This window comes from Haliaeetus albicilla, chromosome 19 (genome assembly GCF_947461875.1).
Source record: "Haliaeetus albicilla chromosome 19, bHalAlb1.1, whole genome shotgun sequence".
Classification (NCBI taxonomy): domain Eukaryota; kingdom Metazoa; phylum Chordata; class Aves; order Accipitriformes; family Accipitridae; genus Haliaeetus; species Haliaeetus albicilla.
The window spans coordinates 18,422,594-18,439,057 of record NC_091501.1 but is presented as its reverse complement, the minus strand read 5'-3'; the positions used below and the strand labels follow the sequence as shown (position 1 = coordinate 18,439,057).

The following is a 16,464-nucleotide window of genomic DNA, read 5'->3' as shown; positions in this document are numbered from 1 at the left end:
TTTCTAAAAGGCATAGAAGCGTACTCCCTGTCTGATATATGTAACTCTCATCAACAGTAGCAATAATCATGTATGCACAGTGGGAGGGTAATACAGTGGAAGCTAGATCTGTTTTGATCTTTGGACATAACTATGGGTCTTTCTGGTGTCTGTGTAGGTGGAATATGGACTACAATGAGCTTGGGAGAGACCCATAGAGACACAAAAAGATTTTACTACATAGCACTGAGATATCACAGAAACAGCTTCTGATAGGTTTGACCTATGGCTTTTGTTTTCTGTACCATCCCTGAAAGCTGCCAGCAGGAGATGCTTCAGGAGCAATTAGACACACAGTAGCAAAGGTACAACTATCCACCTCACTTAATTCCCTAAACCGAGTTTGTTTACATGCTGAAATCTTAATTCAGGTTATATTCAATCACTTCATGGAATAAAATGTTTCAGCTACAAGGATGAAGAATGGGGTGTGTACACATTTTACTTATACACACAAAGAGCAGCCCCTTTAACACACCAGACTTGTAAAATCACCACTAAGACTGTTATTATTTAGGTAGTCTTTAGGCAAAGAGGTAATTTTGGCAGGAGGAAGAATTAACGGTTTTCTGGAACAATGTTAAAAACAACCAGTCAGGACTTTTTGCAAGATACAACGTCAAACTTGTTTTTTTGAATGAATCTGGTGATTGTTTTGCTTATTAGACCATGGCAAAATAATGCTTCATGCAGCTTTTTAGCAGACTAAGGACTGAACCTGTAATTTTGCAAAGATGTATTTGCACATGTAGACTTTTAACTTAAAGGGAATTTTTTTGAAGTTTATCCATCACTTTTAGATGACAGTACAATATCGTGGGTCTTTAATGCCTGCCATTAGACAGGTTGCTGTCTTCAATGTATGCCATTAAATAAAGAGCATTTATTAACTTTTATTGATAAAGCAGTATCTGAAGTAACACAGGTCCTTGTTTTCTGAGTCTGTAAAAGTTAAGATGCTCTTCATGAACAGTAAGTCTGTGGGAGTTTCTTCACTGACATCAACAAATGTAGTATTATGGTCAACCTGCGACAGCTCATAGACCGCTGTCTGGCACTGGCTGATAAATGCCCACTTCCCATTAACACCTATTAATTGTTATGAGGAGGGACAAATGAAACTGAGCTTACCTATTGTGTTAGCTCTGGCCGAAGGACTAGCTAAAGTTGCTGGCACAGAGGACTTTAGTGAACTGGCCCCACTATTTATTCTCAGAGTTGGCATATGAGGAGAGGTGGGTGATGTGGGAGACTTGCCATCAGATGTCTTGGGTTTGGCCGAAAGGTTCAGAGGCTGGGCCACTTCATCCTACGATGAGCAGAAGAGAAAAGAATGTTATTAAAAAACTGCTGTTGGCACAACACCCTCCAAGCAAAGACAGTTGTCTTCAGCTCATATGAACTTCTAAACCGGAAAAGTTGTACGATATATATTAAGATCAAATGTGATATCATCTTGTCATTCCAGTTTGGAACTGAAATGACTGATAAACTGGAAAATTAGCATGACATGATCAGAGAACATCCTCCATTTGCAGTTTGTATGTAAGAATTGTCTCTGAAGAAATTACTCACATCAACAAGATATATGCTTTTATGATAAAAATGAAGAGCAATTTCACAGTTATGTTTTTTTGTTATTTTAAACTTGGTATAGATAAATTAAATAACTGAAGAGCATTTTCACTTAAAATTCAACCCACCACCCAAATTAGGCAAACGTGTTTGAGTGAGTGGGTTTTCAGTTGGGTTTTTTTGTTGATCTTTTGTTTTTCTTCTTTTTTCTTTAACTTGTGTGCTTTCCTCTGAACTTCCCAAGCTTAGAATTCCAAGCACAAAAATATCATAGGAAATAAGTACTTCTCTTCCACCACAACAAGAGAGCCCTTTCTTCCCACAAAATTTGAAACAATAACCTGGGTAATTCTGCGTAAGCGCCTAGAGTTCTTCATCTTCTGCAGAACTGAACTTCCAACATTTCAATAATTATTATTATGCAAAAATAGAAAAATTGGGTGACATTTTTTGCAGGGTAACTGGAATTATTCCTAAACCTGGCTTGATTACACAGAGTAACAGACAGTGCTATAAAACACATTAAAATTCTAAGTCATGTATTTTTTTTTTGACCAAAATAAAATACAATAAGGGAAAAAAAAAACCCCAGGGACAGGAGAAAAAGCTTTTCAACAAGCCAGATATTTTAGAAGTGATTTTAACTGACTTTTAAATAACCACAACTAATGGATATGGTATTAGATCCAACCATCACATATTAACTTAGCTCTCCTCTGACACTGTGACTTAGGACAGCCGTCCTTTAGCTACAGGAAGCGTTACATCACACAACTGGGTTTTGGCTCTAGGCACTGAAGAAGCTGGTTCTGATCTCCCTAAGTTGTAAGTACATTCAGTTTTATAGAATTATTCCTGACTTACAGCAATGCAAAGCTGACTGGAATTAGACTCATAATGTTTGAGTGTTTTACTGTTACCACTAAGGTATCTTTAACTACTATCATATAATACTGATTCTTTTCCACAGAGGGTGGTGTGCTGCAGTAAAGAAGGAATTTTATAGTTGCCTGTCGCTTGTGGAAGTATGATGTAGATGTATGTCTCCAAACACAGGACAATTCTACAACGCACTGTCGTAGAACTTTTCCATTACCTTAAAGAAGCAAGCTCTGAGCAAAGCACTTTTGTTATATTTGATTATTCCTACACTTTTGTAATAGCCATAGTTAAAAATAAATTAAAGCTTAGCAGATAAACATATCAGGGACATCACGAACAAAGCTGTCATCCTTAAAGTGGTATTTAAGCTGTCCTAGGTGCAACTTGTGCATAAAATAATGGGGAAAAAAATCAATGCACAAAATTGCCTTAGAAGCCTATATTCTGTATTCTCAGAAGTGACTTAGGCACCTAGAAGGCAGAGTTCTGTTGATCTTCTAGGAGACTTAAGCCTCGGGGTTAAAAATGTCACCCAGTTCAACCAGCATTTGACATTTTAAGAAGGTATCCATTACTTTACAGAAATACAAATCCATCTGTATTAGAATAAAATAGATTAACCTACTAGCCAAATGGAAGGAGACTTGCTCTGCTGTTCCACTGATTTCAATTTAAAATAAAAAGTAATCCCACAACAGTGCAACTATAATGTTGTAAAATCAGTACTGAGATAGTTGCATAAAAGTGTAAATACAAACTAGCCAACGAACCAACCAAACACAGCAACCCTGTGCCAGACAAGGATCCCTGAAGAGCAAAGTCACTTATTTGGAAGACAGTATCAGAAGCAAAGCCAACCTGCCCACAGACTTGTTTCGGTTCAATCCAAGGGGGGTTAGTTTCCATGTAGATTGAATTCTTGACCTCTGTTCTAAGTCTCAGCAAAAGGGGCCGATTAGTTTCAGATATGGCAGTAAAAGCTGCAGTGTGCTCTCTGGCCACTGGGAATCTGACCGAGAGCAGCACTTTGGTTTACACGGAGCAGCAACCAGTCCTTGATGTCAATGGCTCTCCCTCGCTGCAAAGTCAGCTTGGATTCCAACCTGCATCCTCGTGTTGAACGACTCTTTTCAGTCTCATCCTTTTGACTCAATCCCTTGGCTACCCTGTCCCTATAAAGTTTCTTTCCTTCCCTTCCCTCACTCCTTCTCCCTTTCCTCAGTTCTTCTGTTCCTTTTTTTTTAGCCTGGTGTGAAGGCAAGGTCTTGTGCACGTCCACTATAGGACAGTGGTTTTCGTCTCATTTAATGCAAGTTAGAAATGGGGGAGGTGGTTTTTTCCATCATAGGCATCCAGCAATGAAGCTGTCTGTGCTGTAACTATTCTTTGTAGTAAGAATGATCTTCTTCATTCAAGTCAGCACAGCCTTCTCTGGAGCCAAAAAGTATAAGGCCTTGTGGAAATAACAGAAGTCGACAGTTCCAGAGCTGATAAATGTCATTCCAAATTGCCCCTTCATTCACTTTCATTGTGTATTCAGGCTAATGGTAAATTAATCGGAGGTCACAGAAGCTTGGTTCTCATAAAGGAGGATAAGTAAACAATTTTCAGCTATTATGTGTATTTACAAAATCGTATTACTTCACTGTCTGGTCTTCATAACATTTTTACTTCTGTTATTTCAAAGAGCATTCTCAAATCCTCGCTGGAAGTCAAATACATTAAAAATTCAGTCAGAGAGTTTAGAAATCCTATGTAGGATCATGAGTTGATAATAATTTAAGTAATTTCCCTTACCACAGTGGAACTACACTGATTTATTCCATGGGAGTCTAAATATCTGGGAAACAGGTAATAATATACAATTGTGTTAAGTGTGAAGATGACTGTTAGGATCTTCACTCCTATACTCAGTGAGCCATTTTACTCTTTCTCCCATCTGGGGACATAAATTCAAAATTCTCTGCTCTTCCAGTTTAAATCAAGAATGGTACAGTCTTCATTATTGATCTGTGGCTGCGTAACCATGACAAGAATTAGGCGTTGGCCTACCTGTACTTTTAACTATAAAATCTCCCAGCTAACATTCCGCCACATTATAGATTAGCAGGCTTCACTCTCAGCTATATCAAGGCTGTGTGTAAGCGCAGCATGAAAGCTAGGGCAAATAAGAGTAATAAAGAGAAAAAACCCCAGATGTAGCATGTTCACTCCAGGTAGATGGAAACTTTCAAGAGCCAGGAGATTCGATTTTGTACAGTGGGATCACAGAATCTAGAGCTACTCCCTGCACTTAGTTTTTATTAGAGAAAGCTCAGTATTGATTGGTCCTTGCCTTTTTTTGACATGCAGTTACTCTAAGATGCCATTGATAAGGGTTTTTTTTTCAAGCTAGTATTTTTAAAAAGTTAAACAAAGTCAAACATTTCTTTATATATCAGCCAAAATGATTAATGCTTAGACCAGAGGACGTTAAGACCCAAAAGGCTTGTAATAATATAAACATAGATGTGATGAAAAGTAAAATATGATCATGATTAAAGGTTATGAAATGTTTCCTTTAAAGTAGTGCATTTGTCTCACAAAACAAAACACACACAAAAAGAATAAATGTAGAGAATAAAGCATAAGCGAAAACACACGACGGAGGGCTAATAAAATGAAGTACCCGCAGCAAAAGCAAAGCACTGGTAAAGAGATTCCCATCCCCTGTATCACAGCAGTGTCAGAAGAGTCGCCATTTTAGGAAGAGCTGGTGGTTTCCTTCCCAGGATTGGAAGACTGTCATTAACCAAAACTTTGGAGCTCGGGGAACTTTAAATCCTTGATTTGCTCTAGATTTTTTTCCCAGCTGATCTCTAGACATATGAGGGAAGAAAGAAAAACCCTTCATCTACACCAGAATTTGGGGGTAAACAAAATATTCAAGAGCTGTACTTTTTAGCTTTACTCAAGCTGGATTTGTGTAACTTTGAGCTTTTATATTTAAGCATCAGACACTGGAAATCTCTAAATATAAGTGCTGCTAAGTTGAGTGTACATCACACTGCTTTTATAAGGTTTGTATGGTCCTTTGAAAAGGTAAAATGCTAGGTAAACACAAAGTGCTTATTAATATGGGAGGAAAAAAGAGAGGAAAAAGGAAAGGATTTGGTCACAGTCATACAGTAACGTAGTGGCAGAGTTTCAGACAGACCCAGGAATTCTGACTTGCAGTCACCTATGTTGCAAATAGTTGGCTGAAATGGTGTCTTTTCTAATCTTTCAATCATGCTGTCGCTATTTACTTCCTCCTATGATAAAAGGTTAATTTATCTTTATGGAGAATGAATACAGAAAAAGAAGGGAATAAAATCTGATTTTGAGAATCTCTCTAAACCGTTTATTAAAAATGGCACTATTTCAACACCAAGAGCTGAATAAAAGACTGAGAGCTCAGATGAATGAACCAGTCACAGAGAAAGACAAAAAGGGCAGTTGTGGGGAAGAACCCAGACAATTCATTTGGATTTCATAATCTCACTTCTTTTCACATATTTTAAAGATTAGTATACTATTAAAATACAGTTACTGAATTATTGTACTGTCATTTAAATCCAAGTGCTGTATCCCACTGTGGCACACACTGAAGGTCCAGGTTGCACGGTTTATTACAAAATCATGAACTACTCTGGGTATCATCTGACTGGCAATACAAATGTGCTTAAATGACCTGGCATAAGCACAGCCTAGCATGCTCTACTAAAGAGGCTTTTCATGACCTCTGGGAACACATTCGCCACATCTTGCTGCCTATTTAAATGACCTTGACAGTACAAATTACAGCCAAATCAGTTAGAAATAAGAAGCCAGAGAGGGGGTTTCTAAAAGAATGCCTCGGCCACCTCACTAGAAACAAAGCCTCATTCCCCCGCCCTGGTTCTGTTTTGTGGAGATTGTCATTTCAACAGAAATGCAAAATATGGAGCACTTACTGGCACGTCTGGGGCAGAGGACAGTGGGCTATTGTTGCCCACTGAACAATGCAGCCAGTCAGTGGCTTATCCATTCAGTCTTGTGCTCATCCAGAAATGTCTAACCAAAGTGTATCAGAAACCAAGGTGCAACAGCACATACGCAACGAAAATCTTTCGGCATGACTGTCCCTGAAGACTACAGTTGTCCACGCACTCGCACAAAGACACTGGCAGCTTCCTTCACATCCCCTCCCCTTCCTCTGAAGCCACTCATGGTGAAATTATCAGTAGTGATAATAAGAAGCCGAGAGGTAAAGGCAGTTGTGAAACATGTTGTATAAATGAATCATGCTGCTGATATTATCCTCACTGATGAAATAATTGTATTAAATTAAGCAGGGATGTTCACATGACAGGATGGGTGAATTAGATAATGCTCATCTGCAGCTGTACCTCCTCCTGCCACATTCTCAAGTTTTGATTAAGAATAATGTGTCCCTTCCTGCAAAGGTGGAAATTTCTCTAACTACATAGAAAAAGAGATGGAGACATAAAAACAGGCATCTTGGTTATGATATCATAATAAACACAACAGAATTATTCTTCAGGTTCAGAGAAGTCAGTTTATCCGACTCTTGCCCATGAGTTTTAGCACCAAAAGCAGAAAGTACAACTAGACTCTAGCTAGAAAGGAAAAGAAAAGGTACCAAAGACAAGGCAGGGGGCAAATAGTAGGACGAACTGCCTTCTTTCCTTCTGATCCTGCAAAGTGCACAGACTTTTCCTTCTGTGATAGCTGCAGAAACATCTCAGCCTGGATTTCTATCTATACCCAGAGCAGATTTTTTTTATGGTGTTGCTATGCTGAGTATTTTTCCCTGAATGTGTTCCTCTCAGAAAGTAGACACTTTCTGGAATCAGCACATGTTACCCAACCAAAGTCAGGACTTCCAGACTTTACTGATATTGCCCAAATACTCCTATTCATGGGACTCAAAACAAAGGGGGGAACTGAGCTGCTTTATATTTGTGACAAATATTCTTTTTGTTCTCTCATCGGCTTCCTTTACGGGATTACTCAAGGAATAAATTACTCCCAAATGCTGATTTATACACTGAGAGTATTCTTGCACAGTTTCCATTCCCGTTCATGGGGAAAAGTGGTGCAGGAACACACCAACTTAATCTGTTCTATAGTACCAGGGACAGACAGGATTTTTCCCTGGTCCTTTTTTACAACACTAGGGGCTCTCGGTGAGGATATTCTCTGGGGACTTTGTCCTCTCAGAAAGATCCCTAACATCTTCCCCTTTCATTTTTCTTCACAGGAAGCCTAGCTGCCAGGAAAGAAGTCTGCAGTTACAAAGACTAATTTGCTGCCCTGGAAACCCCAAGCTTTGATTTTGTCTAGTCCACATGTTGTCACAGTAAAATAAGAGAGCTGCTGGGTGGTTTTCCCTCTGTATTACTGTTGTTTCCTGAAGTTGCACACAGGATTCACAGACAGATATAGGCAGAACAAAAGAGGAGCACGCAAAATGACCTGCCTATAAACATGGAAGGCCCTAGGAGCTGGATGCCTTCCCCTCCTCCCCACAACCTTTTTATCCGATGCACAGCGCTTACTCTGTAGTATTGCTCTGTTCTATGAGCCACAGAATACAGACGCTGAAGTAACAGGACCAAATGCCAAACAAGTCTAGGATCATTTCAGTCCTCCAGCTAGCTTGGACATGGAAGAGTGTGGGCTGTTTCAGCTGCAGGGCAGCCTAAAAGCAGCGTCTGTGGAGAGAGCTACATAACTCCTCTTCAAAGTCTACATCCAACGATGACCTGGGGCAAAGGCCTTAATTTTGTGTAGCAACTGGTCAGCCCTCTGCACACAGAACCCTTAGAGCAACTCTTTAAAAGTCTTCAGGAAAGACAAGTGCTGCACTGGGACCTAGCCCTTTGGGGTCTCCTGGAGCACAAGGCAGGCTGTTTGGCCAACAGAATACACCAGGGCATGCAGCTTAGCAAAATGAGCAGACTGGTATGTGTTTACCCCAAATTCATTCATTTAGTTTCTCAAATCCTCAGAGGAGCATCCTCCAAACCATACTTGTAGCTTCTGGCTGGCTTTGGACTGCCAAAACGCCCACCATCCTTGTGATGTCTCCTGGTAATCTCCACAGACAAATAGCACAACGCGTTTGAGGAAAGCGGCTGGTATGAGATTTCTAGGCTATTTTTGCTTGATCATGAGTTTTCAGTCACACAGCCTCTAGGGAAACCTGACGACTTATGGATGCTTATCCCAACGCAGATCCAAACTTCAAACATTCATTTTCATCCATACAAAAGTAACTGACTCACTCCTATTGCCATTATTCTGCTGTTTGGGCATTTGCTCTGCTGTTAGATTGAAACAAGCAGAAGTGAGAGTTGCTCAACACACTGCTTAGGACCCAGTGTGTGGATGTGCAGTACAGCATGGAACAAAATCGCAGGAGCAAAGAGCTTTTAGCATTTGCTTGCACCTCATAATGCAAAAGCTCCTTCTCATTCTGCATCTCTGAGTGAGCGAAAATTTAACTCAGTAGCCTCATTTACAAGAAAAACTTCAGCGAAGCTTGTTCTGAGCAAATCCTGCCAGGTTTGGCCTGAAATGAGAAGGGTCCATGTTGAGTAAAGATAAATCATGAGCCAGTGCAGAGAGACTAGCCACTTGGGATTCTGCTAGTCCATACTTCATGCCATGCAAAGTTGGGTCCTGTTGTTAGCTTTTTGCTTCTAATAATTATTGTTCAGCTGTATTTCTCACATCACTGCTGTATCTATTTATTTGCTATAATGCTATTAACAAAGCGCTTCTCTAAGAAGGCTCAAGCCAGCTGCTAAGCAGGAAGAGTGACTTAGGCACAGGTCAGCAGGGATTGACGCGGATACTGCAGAACTTCAGGAGAAGACAACAACTCATTTTTCATGCTTTTAACCATGCAAATCACTTTACATGACATAAAAATCATTAGAAAGGATCACAAAATTTTGGGGGACAGGAGGGGAAGGATTCTTCCTAGAAAGAATGCTTCTTCCAAACTGCCCCCACTGAAATACATGGCAAGTAGTAAAGTGCAAGAGGGAAAAAAAATCACTTCTCCAGTGTACCATAGGAATATTAATTAAAAATCATGATGACTCTGACAGCTTTTGCCTTATTTTACAAATGGGAAGAATAAGGCACAAAGTGGCTAAATGATTTGCCTAATCTCACACAGTGAGTAAACAGCTGAGTCATAAGGAAGAGCAGAGCAATTGCCACTCTTACTCAGACCAATGTTTTGGCTTCTTTTTGATACTGCACTGAAGCTCCTAAAATGTCCAGCTGCTTCAAAAGAAGTTGCAAGAAAAAGTACATAGCTGTCAGACAGTTTGATCTGTGGCATGTATTCCTGAACTTGTGCTGGGTAGAAACTGGAGTGGCCCATGCCCTGAAGCATGATGCCTTGTAGCTTGGGTCTTGGTTAGATTTTTTTTTTTTTTTTTAATCCTTGCTATATAATTCTGTCCCAATAAAACCCAGAAGTCCAAACGTGTGGTGTTGTGTCCTTAATAATGCACACTCCCACCCATAACAAGGCTGTTTAAAAAATGGAAATAGACATTAGACTGGATTTTGTTTGCTGCCTTAATTGAACTTGGGGTCACCACCTTCCAATGAATAATCCCCAGTAAATGTTAAGCAGAATGAACAGCAATGAAAACAACAAAACCTGAAAGGACGGAGAAGGACTTGGAAGGAAATAAAACAAGGACCTGCAAAGCCAAACAGCATTACAAACTGGTACATTTTAAATGAACAACAGGAAAACAGAAGCCACACTGATCAAAGCCTCCCACCTCCTCTCTGTGGTGGATGACACCTTCGCTGGGAGCACACCACCACCTCTAACCCCACACCTGCAAAAGGAATTAATTTCAAAAAGAATACAGACCAAAGTGTACCGTATCAAAACAAATTAGCAACAGACCCCTCCTCCTGCTGTGGTCAGGCAGGAGAAGCAAAGATGCTGCACGGATTCTAAGATTCAGGGGAAAAAAAAACAAAACCAAAAAACCCCAGCTGTTGAAAACTTTAGAAGAAACAAGTCAAAAGAGCTTGAAAGAAAAGAGATTTCAAACAGCTTGGACAACTGGCAGTGGGCTAAGAAATTCCTTTTCAAAAACCACCTGTGCTTTCTCTGACTTTGGATATCTCTATGTAGTCGAGGTAGATTTTTCACTAAGAGGCAGCAATGTATGCAGCACTACAAGTAAGTAGTGCAAAGATAACATGCACTGTTTTTATTTATAGATATATACAACTGTAAGAAAATTGTCAAAATGTGTTTTGTAACTGTAGATATGACCTGCTTGACAATTTGTTTTTCCAACTAAAAGCTTTTCAAGGGGAAACTATCAACACAAAACTCATCCGTCTTTAATGCTTGCATGCTATTAACAACATTCCAGATCACTAAAATCAAAATGATTTTACAACCCTGTCTTGCTGGATATTTTTTCATTTCACCTCCCTTTAGCAGTAAGATGAAATCTAATCAGCAGTTCCAGAAACTGGAGGGAGTTTAACGTACTGCAGGGAATGTTCAAAGCAAACACATGCTCCATCATTGAGTACTGCACTCATAGAAGAATTTGTTTAATATTTATACCCCATCTGTAATCACATACATGGGGTTAACTACTCAAAAGTATACCTGTTGGAAAGGGTCATTGCTTTTCCTGTGCCACAGTCATGCCTTTTTTTATTGCTGATTCCTTAGGTCATGCCGAAGATACTCAGGTTCAGTTCCTGACTTTCCAACAAACTTTCTCTGTGAACTTAAATGAGTCACTCATTATCTAATCTTCTGCACACGGTCACTGACTCTTTGCGAAGTTACGATAAAAATTACCAAATATAAATTTTAGTGTTTTGCACAAGTGCAAATGGCTACAGAAAGTGAAGGACCACCTCTTTTGTCTCAATTCTCTACTTAGAAAATTGGAGAAAATACATCCTTTCACCTATGAAAAGGGTTTCTTCTATGCAAACTGGGCATACATCATGTATACATTTATCTAACTGCATGGGGACACCACCATTTACAACCCTTTAAGTTTAATAAGTACTATTGATATTATATAATTATCCTAATGAACATATTAATCAACCATAATAATAAAAATTGAAATATATTGTAGTTTCTTTTTTATTTGCTGCTGTCAGTACTGAATGCAGATTACAGGCAGAACAGTGTTGAAGAAGTATTCAGCCTCCCTTGGTGAATAGGCTTCAGCTCCTATTCCTGATTCACACCAGCAAAAATGAAATCACCATCAGGACCGGTATTGGGGCCAAATTGCTAGCAGGCACAATGAACGACTAATTGCTGGATTCATTAGTAAGACTCATAGTTTGTGCCCATGAGATGCTGAACACTTTCAGCTCCTTTTAAAACCTAGCATCTTAGAAATTAAAATTAACAACTGCAAACTAGTATTTCTGTTATACTGTAGAAACTCAGCATGAATTTGAAGTCAGATCACAAGAATGCCAAAAATCTATTATGTAAAATTAGGCAGATTTTTATCTACCATTTTCCCGTTAATTCTGTAGAACATACACGCATCCATACACAATAGATATTCCATGCTGTTCCTCAAGCCTAAACAATTGGTTAAAATAGTTTTTGTAAAGCTGAAAGAAGACAACTGCCTTAAAAAATACCTTTCAAATAGCCCCAGCATCACACTGTTAAGATTGGCCTATTCTTTTCAGACATAAAACAAATGTCTATTTAAGAACACATCCAAATGCATTTCCATCACTCAGCCAGAGCACATTCACCTCCCAGAAGCTAACATTGTAAGAGATGGAAAGAGAGAGGGAGAGAGAGAGGAGACCTTTAGTCCACCTACTGGCTTCACTAAAGGCAATGAATCCAGCCCTAGCTCATTTCAAGTAGGTTCAATTGTGTCAAAGGTTACCCACAAGCTATTTCTTGATGATTTATAGCTGATGTCTACAGATCTCCTTTTATTTTAATGATGACTTCAATACAGACGTTAAGACATTCTTTGTCTTCACAGAAGTATACAAGAGGGAAGTTGACATCTTAAAAAAAAGTCCAAGAGGCTGATTCGCTATTTCTGAACAGGGCCAGCTCTGGGCAGTTTTTATATCTTATCCATAAGAAAAAAAGGGAGGAGAAAAAAGCCCCCTTCATCCTTTTCTCCCATACTAAAGCTGCTATGTTTTTGTGACTTATTCTGGGCACAAATCCTAGAGCACTGACTCAACGTGTATGTCACCAGTTAATTATGATCAAGACAAGACACTAGAATACTTGGTAAGCATAAGATAATTTTATCGCTTCACCAGTAATAACATGTATTTATATAGCATTATTTTGCTCTGTTTGAGCCCAGAGCAATTTACGAAGTGAATCCCAAATGATACTATCATGGGAATCCTTCCACCCAGCACTGAACTGTCATCATTTGGGGGTGAAGAACAACAGTGCAGGAAAAGCAACAGCAAGACATACTGCATCCATTTGAAATTCAAGATGCCGGTAAAACCCCTGAGAGCTGTCCAAATACGAGATTATTTTTAGCCTCAAAACTTGTGTGTGTGCATGTGTGTGAGTGTGTACATGAGGTCTGTGTGCATGTATGCATGTTTGTCAATCTTCATCTCTGTAGACATTTTGAGCGCACTGGCCAATCTCCATCATGTTTGATGAAGTTCTCAAAGGTCCCCCACTGTTTGTGTAGAGGAACAGTGGGGTAGGGGAGGGGAACGCTCTAAGCCTCTCCCCTAAGGAGAAGCCTCCAGTGCCTACCCACACTTTAACAGACACCAGGGGATCCCCCAGAGAGAGGTATTCTACATTTCCAGCGAGAGTCCAAATATTGTGAGATGTCACAAATGAAACTAGGCTTCACCACTTCTGGCACTCCTGGAGCATCTTGCTCATTTTAAAATGAAAGCAGAAGAGAAAGTATCTACTGTGTTCTGCTCTGCTGGCCTCTGCCTATCTGTGCTATTTTTTCGCCTAGGCTAGCCAAAATGATGTGACTGTTGTCTTCCTCGCCCACTAGCCCCAATAAACATCAGTTGTTTGGTACAGTAGTGAATCTCCCAGGTGTTACACCACCACATCATTCTGCCTACAAGCTGCAGTTCACTGGGAGGACTTGTTTTGTGTAGAGAAATTGGTATTTCAAAGGCTGTGAAATTAAGAACTGTAAATCCAGACATGAAATGTAGTGGGCAAACAGTCATATGACACCATTTTAACTTCTGATATCATGAACGAAATGCTACTTGATATGCATTTCTCAGCCAAATGTATGTGTTGAATTTCCCTGACCCCAAATGAGGTCTGTGCCTTGTATAGAGAACACTGAAAGCACAGGCTATCCACACATTTATGATGAATAACAAGCAAACAGAGATGAATGAATTCACCCCAGAGTTTTAATTGCAGACTCTATTTGCAGTGGACATCACAAACTAGGATCGGAGTACCCAGAAAGGGAAAGAAGATAATTTCAGAGAAGATGAAGAAAATTGGAAGTAGGCACAAAAGGGGGTCATTCTGATCTGCAAGCAAAGCAGAAAAAACAACAGAGTTTAGACTAGAAGGACTCAAGATTTACTGAGGCAACCAACAGCTAAATTCAAAATATATTAACTTACAGCTGTAACCTGAAGTCTATAGAGCTCTTAGCATGGCTAAAGATAAAAATAATCATTGGCCTGGAATGATTGCAGCCCTGAGAGAGCTACCTTTGGAAAGAAAGAAATTCACAAGAACCCAACACAACAAAAATACTCTCCAGAACTGTTATATACGTACGCTTTCTTCCTAATTGTACACTGAATTAAAGCTGCTTTAGTAATTCTGTCACTACATTACTCCCTTTTTCAGTACACTGCTTCATAGTTTTCTCTGGAGCATTTTGGAGATGAATAAATGTACCCCTGAAACTCAACTTTAAGAAGCTTTTTTGCCGATTTTCCCATGGATATGTCATGTTGGGTTGTGTTTGTCACTATGTAACTCCTGTTGTGTTCTGTTAGCTTGAAATCACGTAACACGATGTGGCTGATTCATGACGTGACATGTCACTGCCTGGCATGTCAGCTGAAACCCTGTACGAACCCATGTGCTACATCTCCATACACACATAGCTCTTTGAAATGGCCCCTTATTTTAAAACTACTAGCAGGTGCTGGCACAGCCACTCAAAAAAGTTTAAGAAACACTAATAACTTATGAAATACTCAAAGTTATATTCTTTCTGTAACATCATGATTGGAAATTGAAAAGCCTTCTCTCCAGCGTTCCCATTAGAGAGACAAGGTCTTCCCCTCCGTGCACTCCACGTGTCAAAGATACTGAGCCATCTTTTATCAAAGACTTTTTTCTTAATAATACTTTTTTCTCCCAGAGATACCAGTCATGGCATTAGCTTATCTTTCCTTTAAAAGCATCAGGGAAAAACATAGCAACTGAAATGAAACAAACAGAAACTAAACACATTCATTAGTACTAAAAGTACACATTTGAATTAATAGTCTGGCAGCATTAGTGGATAAAGGCACATGATCAAGATCAAAATTTTAAACTGTTTTCATATATTAAATCCTGTCAAATTACATCAAAGAAGTTTGTTGCATCAGCTTGCCTGCCTCTGATGTTCTTTGGATGCTCTTGAATGTTCTCTCTGGATACTACTGAAGCGCTTTTACTGGGAGATACTATAGTAAAAATTCTAACTCTGCTGAGAAATATTTATGCCTTAGCAGAATTGCCAACATGAAGTCTTCTATGATTTGAGACTGAAAATTAATCCCACTTGATTAAAATAGTAACTCGTAGATTCATTTTGTTAGCTGCTTTCTAAGCCTTTGAGATACATTTATACCAATCTTTAAGTTTCAGCCATGACAGCCTGAAGCTTTTTGTTTAAATGAGATTCTCACATATTCATGTGACTCCAGGAGCTGGGACTTTAAGGAAGCTGGGACTTTAAGGAAGCTATCCATTATAAAATCACAAGATGTAGCCATACTGCTTTGAAAAATGTGTGTACTCTGAAGTGATGACTTCCACGTAATTTCTCTGAAACCCTTTTTTGCACCAGTTCATTTTACACTAAACAATTCAAACTGCATTCTGTACAACAAATGCGTCGTTCTGAGAAACTTCAGCGAAAAATTTGCAAGTGCTTCATGTAACTCCAGAGTTAATACTAACCTATAAGAATCTGTCTCTCTGAATTTGAAAATAAAATAGATTTCTTCTCCATTCTGCTGCTAAATGTTGCTTCTCTTCAGCTATCCACAGCTACCAGGGATTACAGATTAAAGTGTTTCAGATTAAAAAATTTGTAGAGCTCCCTTGTTAAATGATAATCGTTCAGCTGTGGGTACAGGAATACTTACTGCAAAATATATTTCTTTGATGCTTAGTTTGAATTGCATTCTGCCTGAATGTGTCAAGAGGAGCTAATTTCAAATCTAGCACGTAACATGGAAGCAAACCACCCTTCTGCAGACAAAGCAAGCAGTTTCTGGAAGCTGCTAGACTGATCACATTAGAATTTGATTCAATCACCTCAGAAATTTACTTTCTGTGTTGAAAAGAAGTTCTAAATTTGGTAAAACATAACTACGTTGCTGTCCAGTAGACAGCCCTGCCAATGCAGCCTTTGCACTTTACTTTTGATTATTAACACATGCCACAAAATACCCAAACACCTAAACTGAAGCTGCAAAAGCAAAGATTTAATTCCTGAAGTGAAGTACCTGGCTCCCTTCTAGAAGGATCTGGTAGAATGAGAGTCCTCCACTCCATTTCAAGCTGTCTCCTAATCCATGAAATAGGTGCCTCGCTACAGTACTATTACTTTGCACAAGCCTGTGCTCCTGGAATAAACACATTCCTTGATTTAGAGAGTCTAAACAGCTTGGAGTCTG

General features: G+C 39.3%; 1 protein-coding gene across 15 annotated transcripts in view; it reads right to left on the bottom strand.

The window, feature by feature from the left end:
* SOX5 (SRY-box transcription factor 5) overlaps positions 1-16,464 on the bottom strand; it is a 649,313-nt gene that overhangs the window by 36,384 nt on the left and 596,465 nt on the right. For all 15 annotated transcript variants that reach the window (XM_069806597.1, XM_069806598.1, XM_069806600.1 and 12 more), the window contains one exon: positions 1,171-1,348. In XM_069806597.1, coding sequence (XP_069662698.1) covers positions 1,171-1,348 — 178 coding nt within the window. The remainder of the gene's footprint in view (positions 1-1,170; positions 1,349-16,464) is intronic.